This window comes from Thunnus albacares, chromosome 15, assembly GCF_914725855.1.
Source record: "Thunnus albacares chromosome 15, fThuAlb1.1, whole genome shotgun sequence".
NCBI classification, from domain to species: domain Eukaryota; kingdom Metazoa; phylum Chordata; class Actinopteri; order Scombriformes; family Scombridae; genus Thunnus; species Thunnus albacares.
Genome location: NC_058120.1, coordinates 5,656,606 through 5,683,249, shown reverse-complemented (window position 1 = coordinate 5,683,249; position 26,644 = coordinate 5,656,606). Strand labels below are relative to the sequence as shown.

The window sequence follows — 26,644 nt, the reverse complement described above, 5'->3', positions numbered from 1 at the left end:
GTGTGATTCATCACCTCAGACTCATTACAGCAAAACACATCAGAGGCTCTGTAGAAATCTGGATCCAAGTCAGCAATGGCCGGCGCTGGGTTGAATATTGTCTTCACTGTAACAAGAAAGCAGGCAGTAATCCATTTTATTGACCATAGTGTCAAACATTATAATCTATAGGTCACTCAGGATAACAGGCAGTCATTAACAAGGGTGAACAAATATAATTGTTCTAAATAATGCAGCCAGTTATAGTTGTCAGCTCGCTTTTTAAAGGATACAATTTTGACAATGTCCCCCAGTGACACATTTTACAATTGCGTGATGCTTTTTTTTTTTCTCCATTTGCTAAGCTTCACTGTCAAGGTCTGGCATTACCTTAATTAAGCTTTCAATGGGAACAAAGGCTAGTGGGCTACCGCTGGGGATTGCTCTCGCAGGCAAAGCTCAAGTGGATAAGCTTCTATAAAAAGACACCTTTTAAACGATTAAATTAGCATTCCCCGGAAAAGAACGCTGCAAAAAAGACTGCTGCTCACATCCTGTCGCTGTAACCCCTGCATTTCCAGGACTGTATGTGTGGAAAAGACTCATCATGAGGTATATAACCCTATATACTGTATTTGTGTCAGTGTGTGGGTGAGATGAGTTGTGACCCTTTCTGTGTGTGTTAAGGAGCGCAAGAGAGGGAGAGAGCGAGAGAGAGCAAGAGTGTTTGTCAGAAGTAATCCTCTGTACGTGTTGCACATCACTGTCTAATGCATATTCATGAGCGGCAAGCATTAATGCGTCTAATACCATGATTTCTGTGTATGTGTGAGGATAAGCCCAGCTGGACGAAGCGATTAATTCTGATATCTCTGTGTACAAAATAAAGCCTCATGCAAGTGTGTGTGCATGTGTGAGGGAAATATATGTTTAGTGTTGGTGACATCAAAGTCTGTTGTGTAAAAGTGTGTGCCTACTTTCCGCGTGTGTGTGTGTGTGTTTGCGTGGGCACGAGAGCAGCTGCGTGGGTTTGCGCAGGGCTTTGGCCACCTGGCGCTTTGAGGTGGATGCTGGGTTGCTCGCAAGTGAAAGTGGAAATAATATCTCCCTTTTTCAACACACACACACGCACACACACACTTGTACTGCACTGCATGTATAACCGCATGAGCCAAGGCCATGTCACAAAAAAAAAGTGACACTGGGCTCTCTGTCTCTTCTTCCTGTCTCTGTCGACTGAATTGCACCTCAGTTTTCATCATTTGGTTTCCAAGACAAGTGCAAGATCTCGATGTCTCTCCGTTCTGCATAAAAGGAGGCATCTCCGATTTTTTTCCTTGCCTTTCCTCATCCTTCTGTATCTGCTCTTCATCTCCTCCTTTCACTATGAAATGCAGGTTTAATCTCTTTTTATTCTTGGATTTATTTTATCTTCACCACCTACAGAACTTTTTTTCAGCAACACTTCTAGCTGGCAACAAAGTGAATGTCAGATGTGTCATGATCCTCCTTTAAGTACTCACAGACACTTTATTAACTACTACGTGAATTTTGATTTAATATAGAATGTTTAATATTTAAATAATTATGTTGCCTGAACTTTGGATACTAGAGAAAATACTATTTTGTTCTGTAAACACAAGAAGAGAGCAGAGGCCGAGTTCTCAATCAATTTCTGATGCAGTGAGTCTGAAGAACATTAAAGAACTCTTGAAGATGAAAAAGATGCTTGAAGAAAATATTTTTTTAGTATCTCTCAGGCAACACATGCAGATAAGGTATATTAAAAGCCTTTATTTACTCTGAGAGTAAATAAAGAGGGAAACCTACTGGATTTTCTAATGTTATGCTTTAGTTTATCTGGATCTAAATGAGGAAATAGATTCATGATGTGCTATCATTTGTTATCTTGATAATATTAACATTTTTGATATTACGGGAATAGTGTGTTTTATTTGTATAAATTCTGGTTTATTATCAGTTGTTTTTATTACCTTTGCCACGATGAATCACGATGACATCAGTTGGCATTCTTAAATATTAATATGCCAGACTAAATAGGCTTTTATATACTGTGCCTTTTGTTCTTTTGCTGCCTACAGGCCTCAGTACACTTCAGATAAAAAGCTCTAACAGTGTCTGAAACTCCCTTTTTTCCAGCAGCAAAATCAAACATTTTTTTTGTAACTCTCCAAAGCAGACTTTTTTTTTTTTATTCTCTCTCTTCACACAACTACTTTCGTCACTTCTCATGTGTGCATCACCGTGAACGCCTCCGAGGAGAGACTGTCCGAAAAGCGTGCGCTGGTATATATCCATTTAAAACAATTTACTGTGTTGAGACAACAGAGACACGCTAAACAGGAGGCAGCCAGGAAAAGGTTATGATGGTAGGTCTCCCTGCCTTTAGTGCGTCAATTCTTTACAGCTATTAACATTTAAGCCTTTAGATGTGGTCTGACAATGCATCATACAACCTATTTTGTTTGAAGCACACTGAACTCTTAATCATAATATTAATATCACATTTAATATAAAAAGATGCAATACGATATGCTTTACAAAACATAAAAAACACAAAAAACAGATGCAAGAAATAGGAACATTAAAAACATAACAGAAAGGATTTAAAATAGGGAGATTTAAAATGAAATGAATAAAATCAACAGTAAATAAAATGCCAATTAATAGGCTACTTCAGGTGAGTGATATATAAAAGGTTTCTAGCTAAGAGAAAGAATATATGAAGAACACTTATTTGCTGCAACTTGTACTGTCAATAAACAATCTTGATTAAGAGAAAGGGGACTCAGTCTTTGCTCTTCTCCCTCGTTACGCTGTTATGCACTTAACTGTAAAATTGGAACGCGTGTGTAAACCCTGTGCTGATTATGTAAGCATGATAATGTTGTTAAGTGGAGAAACATATGTGGAGTACTTAGTGGCATTAACAGACACCCATCAGTCACAACAATCTTTTTGAAGTGAGGCGCTAACCACATACGCTATGTAAATAAGATTAATGGTGAAAATATCACTGAATCATGTAAAAGGCTTACTCATGCTGTTGTCTTTTTCTCAGACTATTGTCAATAATTGTATTATTATTTGCAGTCATCTGCGACGCTGAGGAGGAAGTACGATTTTGTCCTCCACTATCTGCTCCTCTATCTGCCACCTGCGGTGTGACCACAGTGTTTACGTCAAGCATGTCATGTTCGGCGCTGATGTCGTATGCATGTCCCCGGCGCTCATGAAGTATACATGCAATAAGCGACTAGAAGACCGCCGAGGATGGAAGCTTATCAATATGCGCACATGAGCAGCTTGCGTGAAATCCGTAATACACTGATGCATGAAGGAATCTGCCTCGCTGATGCAAGGAGCTGCTACTGTAGACGTCATATTTAACCAGTCTGTCAAGTCTCAGGTTGCTTTGTTTTGCTCTCCAGGTGTTAGTGAAACCACACAAATACACTCCGGCACATAAACAAATACACACACACACACACACACACACACACACACACACAGCTGCTGGGACAGATGTGGTAATACTGGGCTGTGTGCATACTGAGTCACGTCTGGCAGGAGAGTGTGCGTGCGTGTGTGTGTCATGACTCTGGGCTTTTTTGCTCGGAGGTTCAAAGTCTGGTCGCACATGTGCTGGAAGAGCGGCCAAGAACGCTGGGGGAAATGTTTCAGAAAGTACAAAAATACAGCAGTTTGTCGCTGTGGTCGATTTAAGAGGAAAGGTGGATGGAAAACAAGGGCAGAGCGAAACAAGAGGAAGATGGAGATAGCTCACACACTTTTACATGCATGAACACGCACGCACACACACACACACACACACACACACACACACACACACACACAAAAGACATGAGTCATCAGTGCGTATGTGAAAGGGCTTTAAGAGGCTCTAATTGCATCTGGTGAGAAATATAAAAGCGGCTTCTTGCTCAGACAAGGAAGGGAGTGGGAGGGGAGGGGGGGGTGGTGGGGATGTGGTGAAGACGGAAGAAGAAAGAAAGAGTGAAACTACACAACTCCTACCATTTCCTCAGTTCTTAGAATTAATTTAACTCGATGAACTTCTCCATATTAAATGGTAGATGGCAATAAATTACGCATATTCATGTTTTCTTCTCAAATAATTACATGCAAGGAGAATAAACTCTTCCTAATAGGTTATCTTGACAAGTGTTGAAAGCTGGCATCCACAGTATGTGTGGCTTGATGGTGACATTTGCGTAATTTGAGCGGCGCTTCACCCCCGCGTCATTAAATCCTCACCGCCAAACCCATTAACACCCATTCTCTCCAGAGAACTCCATTTACGCAATGCTGCGGTACGTCGAGGTGGCATCTTTGCCAAGCGTCTTCGTTCGCTTTGCCTCTCTCCCGCCACATGCCGAGCCTAATCCCGTGGTACGGTCGACGCGGTGAGGAGGGGGGCTTGGAGAAAGAGGGTGGCGCTCAGCGAGGCCATCTGGGTATCCCATCTGCAACACAGTTATGGCTGCAACTCTTTCGTTCTGGCAGCCTGCAGCGAGCGATTACCGGCGACAGGCCCTGATGACAGGGGCGAGAAGCTCCCCAGACGTCTCCGATGACGTTGAGGACTTCTAATAATAGGATGCTGTTAAAGATGACTAGCTCGGTAACCTGGTTATCAGGAAATGGTTTGAAGAAGGAGGGGACTGAGGGAGGGTAGCGGTTTAAAACAGGGTTTTGTTTATTGTTTCGGGTTTTAGGAATGCATGTACAAAAATGGTGGTTGACGCAGAATGTGAGAGGACAGAACAAACATCAAAATACATTTCCATTTTAAGTTTGTCCACTTCCCACATTTTACTTGATAAAGTGATTCCAGTTCTTGGGAAGCCTCTCTCTGTAGGATTGTAAATGTGGAATGCAAACAGACTAATGACTGTATCTTTCTATCATAAAAAAAGCATCATAACACTAAGGTCAGACTTTAAAAATCACTGATTGATAAATCAATTGATTAATAAAAGACAGACAAAATCTTGAGGTATGTTTAAAGTGAGATTATGTCGTTTCTGCTGAAGAGCTGCTACTGTGGCCGCAAGTAGCAATTACTGAATTCTCTTAAGTCAGTTGCTTTAAAGTTGTCTTTAAGGCTGGATCTTTGAAACAAACTAGTTAGAACAAAGTGTCTTCTGAACACATCTGAGGGCAAAAGTGCTCTTCTGTTCTGAATCACCACACTGGCAGATCATGTCATCACATAGTGTTGCACTTGTTTGTACACACAAAAAGTGATGAAAGTAGTTGTATGAAAAGAAGGGAACAGCTCCTGCTTACTTTCTCACCTACACACACCTGGATAATCAATGTGTGGAGTGGGTGTGCTTGTTGAGTTGTCTGTTGCAGCCCCGCCTAATACTGACATTGGCAAGGTGTGGGGGAGTGGGTTTCACATGGTATTGGACAATCCAGCATGCTCTTTGGTTGAAATGTACTGATGCCTTTAGGCCACTGCCAGAGATCAAGTGGAATGAGACCACAAGCCAAGAGGAAACAAAACATGTCTCCTGCTGAGCGTGTTTACTACTTGTACTAGCTTTGTGATAAGATTTGTGTATCTCTCCATATAAAGCAAGGAATCTCTGTCTGTCTGTATGTATGTATGTTTGTATTTATGTATGCATGTTTGTCCTTCACATATCTCGAGAACCATTCATCTGATATACTTCATACCTGGCAGGTGGATTGCTGTAGAATGGAAATACGGACAGCGCCAGTCTGCCATTGCAACCCACATTGCGACAGAGATGGGGTTACATCCGTAGTGATAAGAACTATCAGAGAATGAATGGAAAAAGTTCAAAGAGTTAAGCTCTATTCCTGTTCCTCACATGCGGGAACTTTGTATGTATGTGCAGGATGTCTCAGCCATGTTTTGAATGAGTACTGCGGTTCATCCCATCAACTTCAGCTCAACTCAAAATTGTAGTCTCCCAATGTGTGAGGCGTTTAAGAAGCATTGGTAAATTGTAGCATCTAGTTATAGCCTGCTTGTGAGGTGTTTAGGGAGCTTCCGTAAATTGTAGAGTCTACCAGTAGTCTGCATGAGAGGCGTTTAGGGGATGGGCACTGTTCTCTCTAGGTATTGAGAAATCGGGCCGTTCCGAATGGGCACGTTTTGAACAGGCACTGCACTAGTCTGTCTAGTCTAGTCTAGTCTATATAAAGCAAGGACTCTCTATCTGTCTGTCTGTCTGTCTGTCTGTATGTATGTATGTATGTATGTATGTATGTATGTATGTATGTTTGTCCTTCGTATATCTCGAGAACTGTTCATCCCATCTACTTCATACCTGGCGGACGTATTGCTGGGGACTCAGGGAAGTGCAGTGTCGAGTGTGATGTTGTTTGTATGTGTGGTTCTCAGGAAATATATATAAAATATATCTCATAAACAACGTTGATTTGCTTCTTCTTCTGCACGTGGAGACAAGGAGTGGAAATACGGACAGCGCCACTCTGCCATTGCAACCCACAATGTGGTCGGAGGTGGGATTACATCCGAAGTGTTAATAACTTGAAAAAGTTTAAGAGACTTAAGCTCTCCTATTGAACTGTGTACTGTGAATGAAACTTGGCTTGTACCTTCAAGACTTACTGCAGGATAGGGCTGGGCGATATAACCAAAATCTCATATCCCTATATAGGTCATTTCATATCCTGATAATGATACCTATCCCAATACAGCACATTTTAATTCAATGAATTAATAGTTGGTCCGTCCCCTCCGTCTTCCCCCACCGACATAAAATCGCCTCGGTGTGTGCTTTTACATAGCATGCAGGTGTTCTGGATTCAGAGGTGTGACGGAGATCAGATTGATCAGTGCTGTAAACTCTGCCATGAGGGAGGACAAAGATGTTACTAGGACGAGGGGAGGACATTTCTCCTCGTTCGATAACGTTAAAAGTTAAGTTAGACTTTTCTGTCAGCTTCCCAACTCACTTTAAAAAGACAAGAGGAAAAGAGAGAGAGAACAGCTGTGGTCAAGTGAGCTAGAGGGTGAATGAAGAGAGGGAGCGCTGGTAGCGAGAAAGCCAGTGAATCAGATCAATAAAACGTTATTTTCTGATTGTTTCACAGCGGTTACGTTACCCTGTGGCTGTAGCAAAGACTCTCACACACTGAGTTGAAATTAACAGAGCGCACATAAATTTGGTAAATAACACAAATAAAGACAGTCTCTACTGTGTTTTGCTGTCATTTATAGTTGCCGTCTCGCTGCTTCTCTGCTCTTTCTCGGCGCGGGCGGGGCTGAGCCCTCCGCATGTGTGCAGCGCAGCAGAGACAGACAGCGGTGGAGAGATGACAACAACTAAACTCGTTATGTTACTGTAAATAAAGCTTTGCGAGTAAAAAGCCAAGAAGTCAAGAAGAGTCATTTATTAATGTAATCTGTGTAAAAGATGGACAGACTCCAAATGACAAAAAATATTGCCGTAAAGAGTGTGAACTATATAGCATAATATGACATGATAGACATTTTTCTCTCGTCACACAATATATATCGTCATATCACACAGCCGTACTGCAGGATGTCTCAGACACGTTTTAAATAGGCACTGCAGTTCATCTAACTAAAAAGGAAGAAATATGTCTGTATGTCTGTCCTTCACAGGTCTTGAGAACCGTTAATCCTATCGCCTTCACACTTGGTGGGTGTATTGCTGGGGACTCAAGGATGTGCAATGTCAAATTTGGCGCAATTTGGATATGCAACACATTTAATATTAATAAGCTTTGAATAAACAGGTGAACAGTGAGCTGCTCAGCTCTGTGTCTGAGTGCAGCGGAGGGCTGTTTGATATAAACACTGTCACATCACAGCAGGGCAGGGCTTCTGAGCTCCGATCTGAGCTTGATCCGCTCTGACTGTCTGAGCGGGACAAATGCACGCACCCTGCTCAGTGAAACTGCCCGAGAGAGAAGAAAGAGTGCAAACAGGAGAAAAAAAGACAGGCAGCGGCAGTAAAACTAGCCAATAGGAGTGCAGACATGTTTTACTGGCAGCAGAATCAACCAATGGAAGGCCGTAAACTGCTTCTACCGTTCAACCTCAGTTTAGTCTCACTGGTGAAGTTTCTGTCTTGATTAAAACCATTTAATTTATTAATTCCTTATCATTTTAAATTAGTTTTGTAAAGTTTGTCAATTGATACAAACATATGCAGCAGAGAAGTACATTGACACCCACACACCTTTGTTGTCCTGAGCCATGCGTAGTGCCTGCAAAGATGTTGTCGGGCTGATCTCCAGCTGGCAAACCAGCACTTTTGCACAGCTGATGGCTGGAACAACTTCCTGTAGATCCTTGCTGCTTAGTAGCATGTTGGCACCGGCCACAATCACAATGGCATTCTCACCTGTGCATGGACACCAAATGAGATGTGTGAGAACACAACAGCCACTGAATGATAACTTCCAGACTCCATGGGAACTCTCAGGTCCATAACTAGGGTTAAATTGGGGCTATATGACATAAAAACTGCAGTGATATACTGCACATTTTATTTTTACTAACTGTGCCTGCCAAGTCAGAAGGGCAATAAACCAACTGACATTTGGCTTTGAAGAAATTAGATATCAGTGTAAAATGGGAGCTCATTGACACTCTTCAGTAACCTAATCCATCTGCCTTCAAGGCATTTATGAACTACAAAATCAATGACGACTTTAAATGAACTGTGGCATTCAGGTACTTGTTGTATTAAGCATAAACACAATTTGTCATTATATTGTAACCTACAAAATACTTAAGATAAACCCAATTTTCAACACATAAACCCTCATATTCCTATAGCTATATTTATAGTTGATTTATTGGTTTGGTTTTGTTCTTGAACCTTCCTTTTTACCAATTTAGGAAAGAGCTGAACACATATAATTGATTGATCTTTTCACACTAATGCACAATGGCACAAGCACAGTGTTTTATGGATTATTATTTGTGCATTTCTATCTCTTAACGTGCCACTATTAGATACACCTGTGTCTACTTACAAAACAATTGATTTTAACAATTGACTGCATTGTACATATGGGGATATACTTTAAAACATTTCCTGTCTATGTTAAGTGGTAGAAAAAGGATGCAGACACAATAGTGCATTCACACCTCACAGCGTTTTACATCACCTGACTGTATTTGCTATATGACAGAAATTGCTCTCTGCGTGGAAGGGCTTGGATTGTGGCAAATTGGAACCTGTGGATACTCAGCATTGTTTGGTGCACTTAAGCATTTGTGTATGTGAGTGCGTCTGTGTATATGCAGCGATTACAGTCACTTGAGTAGTGGTGAGTCTATGGCCTTACAGAACGCATGGGTGTGTGTGTGAGAAACAGTGAGAAAGAGTGCACTTAAAGCACACATGCACTCTTGGTTGTGCGTGCATGCTACCATTTCTACAACTCGAAGAGCTTTTAGGATCTCAGCAGGGTGGTATAGACTAGCGGCAAAAGCATTTACCTGCATCGTTGACAATGATGGAGGCAGCTCCTGTGGCTGCGTCAGAGGTCTGCCCTACAAAGTCTGAGAAAGAGAGGGAAGATGAAAGGTGCAAAATAGACTTTGAAAGCATTATTTGTCTTTCTGCAAAAAAATAAACTTTTTTCTGGCTTTTTTTCTTTTTCAAGCTGTGGCCAAAAACTGAGAACAACTTTTAACAAACACATCTAAAAAAAGACAAAATGTCAGCAAACTAATCCCTACTAATTGCTTGCAAGTGCATTTGGCTCTATAACTGGTTTTGGCTATGAAAAGTAGACAGACCAGAAACATCTGGAGTCTAAATGTGCACTGCATAGCCTTTGAAAAGCAACTATATTTCACAACAAATCCATTTGGCTTAACAATCACTAGCTATAACACTGGGTTCTTTCAAAAGTAGAGAAACTTTCCGGTATATCCATAAGCCTTGAGTGACTACAAAGAATTTACCAAATGCAGACTAAAAAGCATGGCCCTGAATGTGATCTTTGTGCCTTGCAACATGGAAATAGCAATCAAATTGGCATGTAATGCAAAACAAACATCTATCTTACATGTGTGTACGCCATTGTCCTTGAAATTCTGGATATAATTGTCTCCAAAGAAGTCTTTACCAACCTAGGAAAGATGGAAGGCAAAACGATTACAACAAAGAAAGTGTCAAGCTGGGTCAGACTTGGTTAGCGGCAACTTTTGAAAAGTAGTATACTCAAACCTCAGTTGGGTTGGATTTTCGTGTGCCCTGCCAGCATACTGGCAAAGTGCCGCCGCCGAAAATGTGCAAAAACGAACACACAAAAGTCAACAAACGCACACACGTGCAAACACACGACCAGCTGCGCCAAGCCTTGAAGACACGATAACCCCGCCTTCACGCCTCTTCATGCCCACCTCGCTTTCGTTTTCTTTCCCTCCTTCCCCTCTTCGCCTGATCCGCACTGGGATGTCCACATCTGTAGCTACTTTGGGTTGTGGAGGGGTCCCCACCTTGCCCAGAGGCGCCTACTTCGAACCCACGCTTTTCAAAAAACGTGCCAAAACGCGGGCACTTCTAGCTGCCTGTGATAGTGGGTTGGGCTGGTATTGGCTGCTTGGCCCCATTCTCTTTGAAGAGCGGTCTTCCGTCTTGGATGTTTTTGACAAGCCCGGGTGTCTATTTTTGGGTTCTCCCCATGCCCGGAGAGCTCCTCCCGCACTGGGTTGTTATCGATTGGGCCTCTTTGTTCTGACAGAGGTGGGGCTTCGTTGCTTTAGTGCTCGGGTTGAAAGGCCACTCTGAGCTTACTGATTGGAGACTTGGGGTTGTATGGTATGGGAATAGGAATTGTTTGAAGGCTCGCAAGCGTGGGTGGGCGTATGCATGCGGTATGGTATTGATCAAGAGAAAATGAGGCACGGAGAGTTGATGTGGTGAAATGACTTAAGTGTGAACAATGGTTTTTGGGAGTTGTTAACTAGTTGGTGGACTATGGTAGCTGATGGCTGATTATTTGTACTGAGTAAGACATGGATGAGCCAAAGGTTGGCAACTCTTTTTTTCTCTGTGGACGTACACACATTCATGCTAGGAACCAAACAAACACACACTGAAACACAAACTAATACAGCGGTGCAGTGTATGGCTGTAAACTTGATTCTGGTGTCATACCTTGCAGACCATAGCAGTCTTAGCCCCCAGTCTTGCAGCCTGAATGCATTGGTTGGCCCCTTTTCCTCCAAAGCCGATGAAGAACTTATGGCCGTGGATGGTTTCCCCTGCTTTGGGTAGCCTTGGTGCCTTGCTGAGGGTAAAACACAGATAGTGAGCACAATCTCGAGGAGTACAGATTGACTTAAGGAATTCATCTGATAAGATTTAGGGGCCAAAAAAATGTAAGGTTCCCCTCTTACACAGATGCTTAAACATGCTTGGAGTTTGAATGTGAATTATTTTTTTCATCTCAACTCTATAGACTTTTTAAACTGCAGATAAAAGTTTGATTTTTTTTTTTTTTTTTTTTTTGGCATTGTGAGTGTTCTGCATTCAAACCAAGGTACAAGGGGAAATGTCAAAATGTGAAGGTAACCCTTCAGGGCTAAATCATTCCCTGGCTACGCTATTTATTTATGCTTGTAAAATGTGCAAAAACACACAAATGAGAGGTTTTTGTACAGTCTGCAGAAGATTATGTCTCTTGGTTTTTTGAAGGTCTTTCACAGAAAGGTCAACAAAATGCAAACATTGCCAGAATGAATGGAGCATAGGAAACTTCTTTTTTTCCTTGAGTGTTTTTTCACCTCTCCCATATTCCATACTCACTCACAACAGCCACAATAAAAACAGACAGACCATGAACTCAAAAAGTGCTTCATCACTCTAAAAAGTACGATTTTGCCTAGACATTCAGTCAGATATGCCTGTGCAACGTCTCCAAATTTGCAAATGATGCAACAGGCAAAACGCATAGATGTCTCAACTTGACACTGGCTGCACCAGTAATCCTGACTCATCAGTGTTGGGTAAAGTCACTCCCCTCCCCTCAAGGTTGACATGCCACAGGTGGGTGCCCTCAGGGAGAGCTGTCTGTTCCCTGATTCGTCCAATCACAGAGTGGATGGTGAGTAACATGGGGCAGAGACAACAGACAGCTTCATACTGTACGTCAGGACTCTGTGGTTTGGCCCCTGGCCAGTGCTGCCCAGAGCCAAAGGATTTGTGGATGGCAAAATGTTGTCATAAACTTGTTTTTCACCCTGTTGTTGCTCTTTTTTACACTTTTGTGTGTGTGTGTGAGTGTGTTTGTGGCAGGTGTGCTATTACAGTAAGTTCCCTCAATCCCAGGATTTCCAGTAACTGAGACGCTGATGGCAAACACTGGAGGTTGTTATAAATGCTGCTGTTTTTGCACCGGCGTGTGAAAACACTAAAATTCCCAAAGCTATAACAGGATGTAGGGTCAGTGAGGCTGAAATATGGTGAGAAGGAAACGGAACAAAGGCTGAACACATGTAAACACACACGCACACATACACTCACACCTCCTCCACACACACATTACCTACACTACTTCTTGGTGCTTCTGTCTCAGTAAATTTTTAGCACCTGTGTCATCACTGTGTGACTCTTGGTGAGAAAAATATCGCTCATACATTCCAATCTACACATTCATTTAAACACTGAGAGACTGTTTCAAGAAATTTTTGCCAAAAGAAAGTCTTATATATATGTATTTTATATGTAAAGATATGTATAAACTTTGTGACAATGGAACTCCAGGAAGTTACTGCACCCGGCCAAGAAATAGTCTGGCATATTACCATCTATAAAACCACAACATGTTGTTTATGCAATTAAGTTAAACGAGATATAACGTGTTAATTAGTGAGCTTTGGAAATGCTCAGTGGTGGAAAGTGACTAAGTACATTTACTCAAGTACTGTGCTTATGTACAGTTTTGAGGTACTTGTACCTTACTTGAGTATTTCCATTTGATGATACTTTATACTTTCTACTCCACTACATTTATTTGACAGCTTTAATTACTTTTCAGATGAAGATTTGACACAATGGATAATAAAACAAGCTTTTAAAATACAACACATTGTTAAAGATGAAACCAGTGGTTTCCAACTTTTTTGGCTTTTAACGTCTTACAAAAAGCAGTGTGTAGTCAGGGTCACATTTCACATGTCTATGAGTTGTTAACAGCTCCACCAAATAGTGATTTTTCCTTCTAAACTTCTCACATGGTTTCATTTCAATAAATGTTCAAATGATCCAATATTTCACCAAAAATTAAACATTAGAGAAAAAGTCCAATTGAAAACATGTTTGTGTATCAGAACTTTGTTTTTTCTTCTTTCCTCTCCCATTAATCATCTCATGACCCCTCAGATTTATCTAGTGACCCTTTAGAGGGGCCAGACCCCTAGGCTGGGAACCACTGGACGAAACTAACTGTATATAAAGTCGTTGAACCTAGCTCCACCTCCAGCAGCTACAACAGTAACATGCTGCTCTAACACTGATGCTTCAGTATTAATAAACCACTACTTTTACTGCAAAACTACATCAAGCTGGTAATACTTAAGCAGGATTTTTCATGCAGGATTTTTACTTGTAATGGAGTGTTTTTACATTGTTGCATTTGTACTTTTACTTAAGTAAAGGATCTGAATACTTCCACCACTGGAAATGCTGGTAGGCAGATTTTGTTTGGACCCTTGGACACAGTCGGACTAGCATTTTCCCCATGTCAATCTTTGTGCTTAGCTAAGCTAACTGGCTACTGGCGGTGGATTCTACTTTAGCGTACAGACACACTACCCATCTGCTTCAAATACAAATGCAAATTTTGTATTTGGAAATTCTGTTTCATAAGGTTTGTTTTTTTCACATGGTTTGTTTTCTTCACATAGGCTAAGAAGGTACTCAATCAATAAATGTCATTTTTGATGGAAGAGGATATGATATCACCAATTTGATTTTCTGCCTGTATGAATGAAATTTCATTGTGCATAAGAGCTGCAATGACAATTGCTTGAGAGGTTTGATCTTTTAAAGGCAGTGTATCTGATTTAACAAGTTTTTTTTAGATTTAGGAGACACTTTCACAAACTTTTGGGGGATTTTAAGTTAATTTTAGTAGAGGGTCAAGCTTAAATATGAAAATGGTTGTTTGCTTTCCTGCCACGAGTTAGATGAGAAAATTGCTACCATTCTTTCATTTGCCTCTTTAGTATAAAACTAGATCCAGGAGACAATTAACCTTTATATAAAGTGAACTTTAGTTCTTCTGCCTGCCCTCTTGTTTAGTGTATGACAAGACTAAACTAACAAAGGGAGTTTCTTTGTCAGGTATTGTGGGTGAAAGGTTCGTCATGTGAACAGGAGAATTTCTGTGACCTTCCTACACAGGTCAATAAACAATGCTCTGCCTTCCTGTTTTATGAAAATGCCCAGGAAACTGATTTGTTGCATAATATTTGATCTAAACATTTAAGTGCAACATAAAGTTTTAACATACAATAAAAGTTAAACAAACACATTTCGAAATTCTTAAATAAACCCACCCACGCCTCCTCATGCCCAGAGAGACACATGTCTATTGTTGTCTGTGGTGAGTGCACCAAACAAACAGGACAGTTATGTGCTAAAGTGCAACCTCAGTGCTTTTTCTCCCACGGAACCAAAGCAGGTGTTCAGTGACGTGCAAGTGTTTGCTTTGAGGCTGGCTCTCATTTCCCTGTCCTCTGACTCTATTAAAGTAATTCCTCAGCTGTTGGTGAGGAACACTGGGAAGTAGACTTGGGCAAAAACAAACTGAAATGATGTTTTCAAGGTTTGAATTAGAGCTTGTTTTTCCAGTTCCACACACAGTATCCAAAGTGAACTTCACAATCAAATGAAAAACAGAGAGAGTTCAAGCTTTTGCCTATATGAATCAACACATACATATAAGTATGGATACCACATGGTTAAACTAAACACAGAGGCCATTTAAGTGTGATAATCCTTCAACTCATATCCCAGACAAGTAGCTCTTCAGGCAGAGGTTTTTGTTCTCATCTTCTGTAATTTTCCTCGTCTGTGAAGGTCCCTCTGGTTGAAGCTTCAGTAAATCAGGGCAAGGTAAAGGGACTTCACAGAGAACAGGTTCAGCAACAAAGCATACCTTACATGGACACGGTAAGCTGCTTTGCTAACAAGAGGTTCAGTGTCGGAGTAGGACGTGGGTGTTTATTTTTGTGTGGTCAGACCATTTGTTGGAGCCACGTGCATGTTGCTATTATTCACTCAGTGGTCAGAAGCAGCCTACATCTGGGGATATAATAAGCCACTTATCAACCTATTCAGTTTCTGAATTGGTCGCACTTATGGAAACATCACATATTTGTTTCTTTTTTTTGTTTTACATTTGCATAAAAGGCGGCCAGACAGAAATTTTAACAGAAGAAATATTGAAAATGTTAGATAGATAATATTAGAAGCCAATATTTTATCTTTTTTTTTACTTGAAAAGACAACAACACTCAAAAGTAACACTGTCTCATAGTACCTTACTGAACAATAAAAATAATATTCTTTTTCCTGACTTTTTCTCAGATCTTGCTCAAAAATTGCTTATTTTAAATTTAAAAGTGACTTGTTTTATATCTTCAGACCTCAAAATATCTAAATAAAACAATAGGAGAACAGAAAATCATTAGAAATTCTCACAACACATTGACATAAGGATCACAAGTACACAATCCTTCATCCGAATTGTGGAGCAAAAAGACTGAAAACCACTGCACTAAAACATGGTCTAAAAGGTTATATAAGAGCTAGAAATCCAACACTTTGCACTCACCTGCAGATGTATGACAATAACCAATCATTTAAGAATGAAACACTTCAGCTACAGTAGCACGCACTGAGTAATATTTTGAGGAATAGTTACACAAAGAAATATGACTTCATGGACTGACTACCTGACAGCTAGTGCTCAAATTTGAGAACCATTCTATGAAAAACATTGGATAAAATTAGGAGTACTGTGCTTTTATAGAAACAATCCTGTGGTACACATTGGATCTGCTCCAGAATTTGGGGAACTCAGGTTTCAGCTGCAGGTGAAAAGAGTCTCCATTCAGTAAAGTGTGGCAGTAGGGGGCACTGTATGGCTTTGACAATGGGTTAAAATCCTTGCTGGCTTTACTCCTCCTCTCTGTGCACTGCAGATAGACGGCAATTACACACAACCTTTTACTACCAAACAACATGCTGTAAAAAATGGAGCATAGTATGCTCTACAGCCAGACTGATATTTTATAACAACATGTTACAGAGATTTGTATTACAGTCGTGTGTTTGAATGGCAAGGCAGAAGCAGAGAGAGCGAGTACGAGTGTATGTGTGCGCGCGCGTGTGTTTGTGTGTGTGTGTGTGTGTGCCTTCATGTCTGTCAGTCAATTGTACCACCACACAAACACTGGCTGTTCAAGACAACTGGATTTCTAACTTCAAAGCCATGCATATCACTTTGAAGGGGTGCGAATGTATTCCAACTACCCTCCCCTCTCCCCATTCTGACCTCCATCCAAAAAGCCCCAACCCCACACACACACACACACACTTTCCAGAAACAGACCATTTCCCGTTAGCTTATTAGGGTCTTAATTGACAACTCCTGCCCTTCAAAGCGCAGAGTCATGGGTTGAATTGCTAATGAGCAACAAAATAAATACTTTCAAAAAAAAAAAAAAAAAAAAAAAACAGTAGGAGAAGGCATATGTTTTTGATAAGTGGGGACTTGTGGAACAGAGCGACAACTAAAATGTGACAACTTGAGTTGGAGTGCGTGCTCGCAAGAGTGCCATGAAACTTTTTTTTTTCCCAGAAGCACAGATTGTGGTTGTTTGTTCAGATCAGCCATTTGCTGGCACCCAGGTGACAGTTATTTTTTTCCCGGGTTTTACATAAACGAATACAATAGAAACTTTATAATAAAACGGTCGCACAAGCTCGAATGACGCACTTCTTCACGCTGACAGCTGGACGTTTAGTTGGCTGGAGCCCATGTAGACTTCTGACATTGTATTAACGTCATGTGTCTGTTTGATTGCATCACTCCTCACATAGGTTTTGGTAAATGAGGGTGACAAATTGTTTTCAACTAATTCATTGTAACTGGAGTTGATGACTAACCATTTATGGGAAAGGATCTTATTTGGCTAAAGAACCACGTATGAGGATGATGCAACGCTGACATTTTAGTATGCAGTAATTATCATCTGCACACTTTGAATCTTTAAAACCTGAGTCGGATTTCACAAGTGATGATCAGACCTGCATCGTTTGTCAATGACGGGATCAATTCTTTGGTTTATGTATAACAATAAAAACTTACTGGTGTAATAAATCAATTTTAATACCTTGGAACAACAGCTGATTAAACTATTTTAAGGGTTTTAAAATCAAATGTAAAGATGGATAGTAGCAAAAGGACCATCGATGTTCCCTATAACATTTTGGGCTTTCAGGACAAGCACTGAGCCAGCAGCATTATCTAAGTTTAGACCACTTCCTCTATTCTAGTGTAGACAGGACTGTACAGTCCATTTCAAGCCGTGATGGAAAACACCCTTCACCCCATATGCCATATTTTCCACAAGCATGCATGTCAAAATAAAATCCCTGAAGGAAAATGGTGGTTGTTGTGGTGATTAATAACAATAAAGGGAAACATGTTTTCGGCAAAGACCACTGTGGTGAAACTGTATTAGTTAAAAACAGTGGTTCCTAAATCTTTTGGCTTGTAACCTTGCAAAGTGAAGTAATGTCTAGTTGTGACCTTTAATCGCAGGATATGGTCGCAGTGTGGATATGATTAATGTTCAGTTTAACCTTTTTAGCCATGCTAGCTAGGATGTCAGTGTCGGTTGGCCTGTCAGTCCAGCGCTTTGGTCCAGACTGAAATATCTCAACAACTATTAGATGGATTGCCATGAAATTTTGTACAGACATTCAAGTTCCCCCTTGGGATGAGGTGTAATAACTTCGCTGATCCTTTGACTTTTCCTCTTGCTTCACCATGATAAGTCCAAACTTTTATTTGTCTAGTACTTTGGTTTATGACCAAATATCTGTAAAACTAATCACATTCAGCTGGACACATTCCCATCAGCCTCAGCTGCACTTTGAGTTTAGTGCTAATTAGCAAATGTTAGCATGATATAACACGCTAAACTAACATTAACAACTAACATCGTGTGCATGTTAGCATGCCGACGTTAGCATTTAACTCAAAGCTCCACTGTACCTAATTACAGACTCACAGAGCTGCTAGCATGGCTGTTTTGTTCCCTTTTGGACTGTTTTATTTGAAAGAATTTTAGAACCCAAAGGAGCGGAAAGTATTTCACTAGAAAAAATAAAAATGAGGAAAAAAGTAAAAGAGGCAAAAAAATAGGGTTAATATTTTGTCTGCATGTTAGCTCAGAGGTTTTACTGGGGTAGGCCAACTAGAGTTGTGACCTCCCTCGTGTTGATGTATATGTTGCCCATTACTTTATTTCTATTATTTTTTGTCCTGTATTGCTAGGATTGTATTTATTCCTTGGCCTGAACTCAGTTTTTTTTAATCTGGATTTGTTGGCTTTCCTTTGCTTATTGTGAAATTTGCTTTCATTGGCCTCTGTATTCAATGCATCCCTGTACGGCCCTATTAGTTATCCTAATTAATTTCAAAATAAACATAATTATGTGTGCAGGAATACTATTTTATTTCTCATACCTTATCTTGTCTTCATTTTTATCTACCCTAACCTAAACCCACAGGTTGGGGACCACTAAAAGTCAGATAAATAGACCTGTAAATTAAGGCTGCAACAAACAATTATTTTTATTACTGATCAATCTGTCAATAATAGTTGTTTGGCCTATAAAAGGTCAGAAAATGGTGAAAAATGTCGATCAACGCTACACAAAGCTCAAGATGCAACATAAAATGTCGTTTTGTCCCGACCAACATTCACAACCCAAAGATATTCAGAAAAAAGAAAACCAGAGAAGAAACCAGAAAATATTCACATTTAAGAAGCTGCAACCTGAGAATTTCAGCATTTTTTCTGATAAAAATAACAAAAACCATGAATTTATTATGAAAATAGTTGCTGATTAATTTTCTGTCAATCGACCAATCCATTAATTGACTAATTGTTGCAGCTCCACTGAAAATATTTTCAAAATACCGGTCCCAGTGCTGTAAAACAAGGTTTTTTTTAACTTTTACAGAGATGATGAAATACACAGATGACTGTATCATATTGTTTATACACTACTCACTTGAGAGGTTTAATGTTTGTGTGACCGATGTTTTGTTTCATTTATTTTAATTTATTTAAAAGCTCTGGTTGACATAATTAAATTATCTTGTGCTTGAACTTGAAATATTTCATCAAAAATATATCAAACATATCAGTCAGAAACTTCTTGCAAAATCATTTATATATTAAGAAATACCACGAAGGGTCTTGACTCAAAGGTTGGGAAACTCTGCAGCACTTTTTTGAAATACGTGTCCTAATATGGCAATGAAAACTTGCCCAATGTGCTGCTTCCTGTTGGGCACACCTGAGGAAGCAGAGGAGTTTCCTGAACCCATTTTAGTTAGAGATTTTGTACCAAGCTTTCTCATAAAATGGGAAGATTGATTTATGGTAATTTAAGGAAGCACATCTGGCACACCTTGTTTCATTAGCTTGCGGTCAATTAGCGGACAAGGTCTGAGTTACTCACCTCACCAAGTCAGTCATACAGGAACCAACCACGATCACATCAAAAGCCTCTTCAGTCATGATCTGATTAAGACACATTTGTGTTATTTGCTGGTCGTTCTCCTTTCTGGACATGAAATATCTTAAAGTACAAGATTACCATTCTTCATTTTGAATAACAGGTTGATGATTTAGGAAATTCTTGAATTTCCCAACATTCATCCAGGCCTTTCCAGTAAAACCAATTCATAATCGAGGACAAGGACTAATATAGCAGAATCCTTGAGGGCACTTCAGGCAAAATATGTAAACTAGTTTCTCAACAGCCTCCAAACAAAAATCACTTGATATTATTTATCTCCCACATTAGCATGAGCTTGACTGAAACAAGGAAGAAGGTAAAAATAGAGCATTCATCACTGGCTGAGTTGGACAGGTTCCAATCTTATTGGGGGTGTGGGGATATTTCAATGCTACACCACGTGAATGCACCGCAGCCCGGCAAAGTCTTTAATTAATTCAATCCTCGGCTTGTATCAGAGCTAATGCTAGTGTGTTAATCTCTTCAAATCTCTTCCTAGGCAGTGGAAGACTTGGAAAGCCTGGCCGCTGGCTGTAGGATGGCTCAATTCTCTCTCCCACATCTCGCAGCATATTGTCTTCCCTCTGCAGGCATGAAAAGCTAGCCTAGAACTCTCCACGCTTCCACTGCAGGTGAATATTATGAGATCTGCATTGTCAGACCACTTGAAACAGCAGGGAACCCTCTTAAAATTCTCCCTGTGCATGTTGAATTTGAGGCTGAATTATCATAGCTGACCAACCTGAATAAGCGTTGTACAGTAGATATGTAAAAGGTAACCATTACTCATAAGGTTCCACTCAGCCTCAAGCTGAACAGTATATCTGCCAAATGAATGAATTAAGAGATGATTTACATGTTGACACACACATTGTGGGACTTAATTGAGCAAAGTGTGCTCTAAAATGACTGCAGTCATACATTCAAGCAGTTTAGTCTAAATGCAAATCAGGGTTAAACAATTTAGACTGAGCCGTAAGCAAAATGAAAAAGAAATGGTTGTTGAACCCGTTTTTAAAAACTAGTAAGATTACATATTTTGCCTTCGTCTGATTGGGCAGTTAAGACTTAACTGGATAATGATTGTTATTACAATCATATGACCATTTAAGTTAAAAAAAAAAAATTATATAATGACTATAATCACCAAAACACTTCTTTTACTCTCATTACACCCCCAGTCCCCAAAACACACACACACTTAGTTTGTTAAAGGCTCTTTTTTTCATCATTGTCATACTGTCCCAATGATTTAATACTGAGAAGGACACTAAACTATAGCTGAATGTTGAACTAATAAGACAACTCCTCATATCATTGAATGCAATACATCCCTAATGGTTGGATGATAACCAACTAAACATATTTTACTGTGGCTGTTTCTATTGTGTACTTTGAGAGCAGTTCTGAATCACTCCCATGTAGGTGGAATTTCCCAGCCGCGTATCAGCAAAACCGGCTTGATGTAGAAACACCACTGGTCTTGCTGCACGTACTCATACAGTGTTTATGCCTCTCTTCTCATCTTTATTTATATATTAATGTCATTTTAAAGTATACTCATATGAGTAAATTTGAACCTGATGTGTGATGCATTAAAAAGTCTGTGGATGCTTTGATTAAGTTGTAATGTGGCCCAGAGAGTGATTGCTGCTTATAAATAATCAGGATGGAAATGTGGTTATACCATTAAACTTAATTGAACAAACTATATTAATAAAAGCAAGGGAAATATAACAATACAATAGGATTTAAAAGTAAAAGTCAAGCATTAAAGTGCATATAGGTTATATAAATGTTTATGTACTCATATAAGTATACAGTATATTTGTATATTAAAAGATGATTATACAAGTACTTAATTAAAAGATAGGTTCACAATTTTTGAGGTGTGTCTTAAAGCAACAGTCAGGTGTCCATGTGAACGGTGAAAGAGGTTTTCCTCGCTGTAATCATTCTTCCTGTATAAACTGGCTCTTAAAAGATCCCCTTCAAATGTGCTTTCAATGTAGCCTATGTGATGTGGGCCTAAATCCACAGTGTGTCCACACAGTCATTTTGTGCAAAAATGCAGTATGACTTAGTCATATAAAGTGGATATCTGCCACATCTACAGTCTTTTTTAGCATCAAATTACCTCTCTGTGTTTTCTCGGACAGTGTTTCCCTGTTAAGCTGCGGTGGAAGAACAGTAACAAAAAGACGGACTTTGGCACTAAACAGACTGTAACGTTGAAAGATATCTACTTGATTTGACTCATTTGGATGCTGAAGCTTCATATTAGCTTCAGATAATCTTTTAAATACATATTTGCACAGGAGAACTATGGATTTTGGTCCCCATCACTTATATAGTAAGTACATTACAAAGGCATCTTCTTATGGTCAGTATGAACAGGAGGAATGATTACAGCAAAAAATGTTCATTAGGGAACCTGACTGTTATATTAAGACAGACTTGAAAAACTGTGAACATGTCCTTTAAGTTAGTACTTCCTTGATATATACTTAAGTGGATGCTTACTAAAGCTACAAACTACTTACTTAAAGTATTGTAAATAAAAATATATAGAGCAAGTATTAAATTCTCCACGTAACGTTATACCTGTACTCCAATATTATGTAAACACCTATATTACTACTGCATATAGTGATGTTTTATAGTATTCACCATGTAGTATTGACTTACTGTGCAATAAACTTTGCATAAATCTTTATTGTGCAAATCAGTAACGCCTCCAGAGCTGTCAGATAAACGCCAACATGACACAAAACAAATTTTAAGCTACAACTTTCTAGAAACTACGTGCGCAACGTTGGTCAATTTTTTTAAATTACAACTGTGGAAAGATTAGCTAGGAGTATTGTGCAATATATCACAAAAACACAAAAGGAATATGACTCAGCTTAATTAAACGCTTACGTCAAATAAAGTATTTTGACAACAAACTGTTGTAAGGAAGAGAAATGCGACATATTATTTACCTTGCATTTAAAATTTTGTTCTAGTAGAGTGAGCAACTGCAGACAGACCAGAGGGTCAAAGTGCGCAATATCAGCTGCTATGTTACAGCTACTGCCGGACCCATTGTTGTGATTGAATAAGTGCCTACGCATTTACTGTTGCGTAAAATTGCTCATGCATACGTATATAAAATAAAAACGTGCTTTTATCAGTAATGTTATTGTAAGAAATTTGGCTCTGCGGATGGCAATACTAATTGTATCGACAGGCATTATCACGGACGGCTAAGTGGCTAAGGACCCAAACAACATGTAGCGGAAATGTTTGGGAGCATGAAGTAAACATTACAGTCAACGCTTAAACTATCTGACTTTCCAGCTCATTCAGGTACTCTTATCACACACCGTAGGTTACATTTCAATTTATAATACTGGAGACATTGTTTTTTAACTAAACCGCACGTTCAAATTATAGCAATTTGATACAGTATGACGTAAACTAACGATAGCTAACTAGCATCCAGTCTACATGTCAGTTTATAAACATGGAGTGGAGGCAAGTGTCATAGAAAATGTTTTATTCCCGTCTCAATGTTGTGCTCCTGACCAGTTTCATCATATACTTCTCACCTAAACACATTTTCATGTCGGCGAACATTTACCGTGTGTCCCCCCAAAAAGTCAAAATCTCAGAACAGATAACTGATAATCGATTCTGACGCGATGACCGTGTCATATCCAGTACATGATGCAGTTCACATACATTGACTTTTACTGCGTTATCCCTTCACCGTCTGAATGTGTCCTGTCCACAGACTCCTCGGAGCGGACACAATGAGCAGTATGTCCCCTGAGGTCGCACTGCACCGGATATCACCGGAGCTGCGGCCCCTGCTGTGCAGCGTGGTGCGGGACGGCCGTGTGGGATTGGACTCCACCAACTGTCTCCGTGTCACAGACCTCAAAACTGGGTGAGGTGTAGTTTTTGCACCACTGGTTCCCCGAGTGAAACACAAGAGTCATATCGCAGATCATTTGAATGTAGCACTGCAGGGATGGCGCATTCAAATGATATGGGAATTGGGGCAATCACTGCAAACAAAATTTACATATCTACATATTCCTTTTGAGTCGTTAGTATCAATCATGTAAGACTGACCCAGTGTCTAATATTTAAACTTTTTTTTGGTAAATATTCAGTGCAAAAGACTTTAATACAGGGATTATCAGAAAATACACATTAAACCCACAGCAGATATGCAAACATAGTGCTTTAAAGTACTTATTACTGTTTATATATTATATTTATAAATATTTAAAGTCTCCCTCCACTCAAAAACATATTTTTTCTTGCTCCTTCAGTTGGATGTTTGAGCTTCACCGTGCAGAACAATGCATGTGCAGAGTTTGACACTAGAACGCTGTTTTCTACGGAAGTGCAATGAGAGAAAAAAAAAAAAGTGCCCTGTTTTTCTGAAATAACAAGATACCTCAAAATCCTTACTGCGGTATTTATCAACATAATGCATTGTAGCTTTTTTCTCATGTTTGACCTGTTGTAAGATTTATTTTGCCAATACATTATCAGATAAATCCTAATGACTGCTGGTTCAGTTGTCCTCTATAACAGTATTAGAGTCGAGTCATCCCACTCTACCTGTTTGTAAAAACTGCAAACTAAAATAACCTGTCAGCTCTGTAGGCAGTCTGGTGTGTTTGTTTCATCTATTTTTGGGCTTTGATGAGACATTTTTGCCTCGTCCTGAAGTGCCTGATCTTTAAACTTTTGAATGTATTATAAGTGTACAAAGCTTCATCTTTAGCAGTACATGTAATATCATTTTAGGCTCAGTGGTTGGATTTTTCTCACCAGTCATAGCTTTTACATTTTTATACAGAAAGGTTTGACTTACTACATATATTCTAACGCACTTGCTCATCTTTCATACTCGTGATTCAGCTGGAAGAGTTTCATACCCTCCAACTATCAGTTACCTAGAAACGTCCATGTGGGAAAATGAACAGCACTTTTTCTTACTGAACCCTGGACACTTTAACTTGTCCCACTTTGCAACTCTATTAAAGGAACTGTATCTGTGCTTAACTAAGCAATATATTTTTCAAAAATATCTACAAGATCATCACATTTGTCATCATGTGACCTATTACAGCTTATCTGCAATTGACTTTAGTCACAGCTGGAAGACATGACCAATGTAAGGCCTTTCAGCGGTTATCAGTCTTTCAGATGACAGGTTGGCATGTTTGGTTTAGACTAATCTGGCAACAGCTGTTTTCTAATAAACTAGTAAGAAAACGGAAGCTGTAGGAGCTCATCGTCAGGGAATTAGTGGTGAAAGAGGGACTTTTTTGATTGTTGCTAAGCAAACTAAATAATAATCCTAATGTTGAAGAAGTGATGCTACAACTCAACACATCTCCACTAGAAACCTCATAAAGTCAAATAGTGGTCATTTACATATCTTTAATTAAGATAAAGATTTTATTTAAAGACTTTATTATTGTCTTAGCAGGGATGTGTGCAAACTTGTAGGGCAGAAAATGAAAGAAATGACCTTAATGGTAAAAGTACTTTCTCATCAAAAAGAGATGCATCAGGTGTCTTAAATGAGCGTTTTAACCAAAGTCGATATTAGAGATATAACGATCAACAGAATATTAATCAGCAACTAGTTTAATAATTAAATAATCATTTTAGTTATTCTTTCAGATAAAATGCCAAAACATGCTTGTTTCAGCTGCTCGAATGTGACGATTTGACGCTTTTCTTCGTCATACATTATAGTAAACTTCATATCTTTTGGTTTTGGACTGTTGGATGGACAAAAGAAGAAATTAGAAGTCCCTTCTTTAGCTTGCTTACTAGCCATTGGTCTTCTCTCTCCTTTAGGCCATATCACAGACTATCACTATCATTGTGAACTTAAGTCACCTTGGACTGTGGCAAACTATAAAGAGCGTTTTTCACTATTTTCTGACATTTATAGACATAACGATAAATCAATTAATCACTTCTAGTCTACATGTAATAGTTAAATTTAGTTATAGGAAATGTGTCATAAATGAATCACACATAAATTTAGTGAGAGTTTTGTCATGTTTCTTGTCACACTATAAGCTGAGTGTCCTACTTAAAAATGCAGACATAGATTTCTCAGATTTACTGAATTCTGATCTTCACAAAAAAGTATGTCAAGTAAATTATAAACAAACAAAATTAATCATTTTCCCTGTTTAACGTAAAACTGTACAATAAATCCAACATACCTATACCTAGTACATCTATTGTTTTTTATGACTGATGTGCTGTAAAAATAACACAAAAAAAAGAAAAACAACACTAATATATCCCGCACTTGGTGCATGCAGGTTACATTTCATTAGCTGGCTGGCTGTATGCAACAGGTGGTCCTATTGTCAGGCCTTATTCAGGCAGTTTGTTAGTGTTAGTACAACAGTGACCAGTTTTTATAGATAAGATTGAATCATGTCAATATCAGCTGAAATCTGGCGGTCTGATGTCAAACTTTACACCCACTTTCCCTGTTTGTCCTCATAAAATCATTTAAAATTGCAACTTCTTCATGTTTCTCATCACACCAGGCTGTACACTGGTGATGTGTAGAGTGGAATTTAACATAAATAGACAGTAGTATGTGTTGGCGCTCTGAAGAACACAATCTTTAGTCACAGTCAGTAATGTAGTGTGTTTTGATGAATCAGAAACCTTGCAAATGTTTACTGTTACTTGCTCTCAGACTATTAGACCGAGTGTTCCCGCTGACTCTTTTGTTGTTTTCATTAACCTCCTCG

At 39.3% G+C, this 26,644-nt stretch overlaps 2 protein-coding genes across 4 annotated transcripts in view; one reads left to right on the top strand and one right to left on the bottom strand.

The window, feature by feature from the left end:
- rbks (ribokinase) overlaps nucleotides 1-23,653 on the bottom strand; it is a 40,686-nt gene extending 17,033 nt beyond the window's left edge. Inside the window, exons 1-7 of one of the 3 annotated variants that reach the window (XM_044374059.1) lie at nucleotides 23,574-23,653; nucleotides 19,788-19,849; nucleotides 11,175-11,307; nucleotides 10,081-10,144; nucleotides 9,506-9,568; nucleotides 8,235-8,399; nucleotides 15-106 (exon numbers count right to left, since the gene is read on the bottom strand). In XM_044374059.1, the coding sequence (XP_044229994.1) occupies nucleotides 15-106; nucleotides 8,235-8,399; nucleotides 9,506-9,568; nucleotides 10,081-10,144; nucleotides 11,175-11,307; nucleotides 19,788-19,846 (576 nt within the window). In that variant the 5' untranslated portion in view covers nucleotides 19,847-19,849; nucleotides 23,574-23,653. Of the gene's footprint in view, nucleotides 1-14; nucleotides 107-8,234; nucleotides 8,400-9,505; nucleotides 9,569-10,080; nucleotides 10,145-11,174; nucleotides 11,308-19,787; nucleotides 19,850-22,831; nucleotides 23,063-23,573 lie in introns of those variants that run through there. The other 2 variants (XM_044374060.1, XM_044374058.1) reach the window with 2 other exon arrangements.
- Nucleotides 23,103-26,644, top strand: part of babam2 (BRISC and BRCA1 A complex member 2) — an 80,622-nt gene continuing 77,080 nt past the window's right edge. Inside the window, exons 1-2 of the mRNA XM_044374057.1 lie at nucleotides 23,103-23,198; nucleotides 23,626-23,781. Coding sequence (XP_044229992.1) covers nucleotides 23,645-23,781 — 137 coding nt within the window. The 5' untranslated portion in view covers nucleotides 23,103-23,198; nucleotides 23,626-23,644. The remainder of the gene's footprint in view (nucleotides 23,199-23,625; nucleotides 23,782-26,644) is intronic.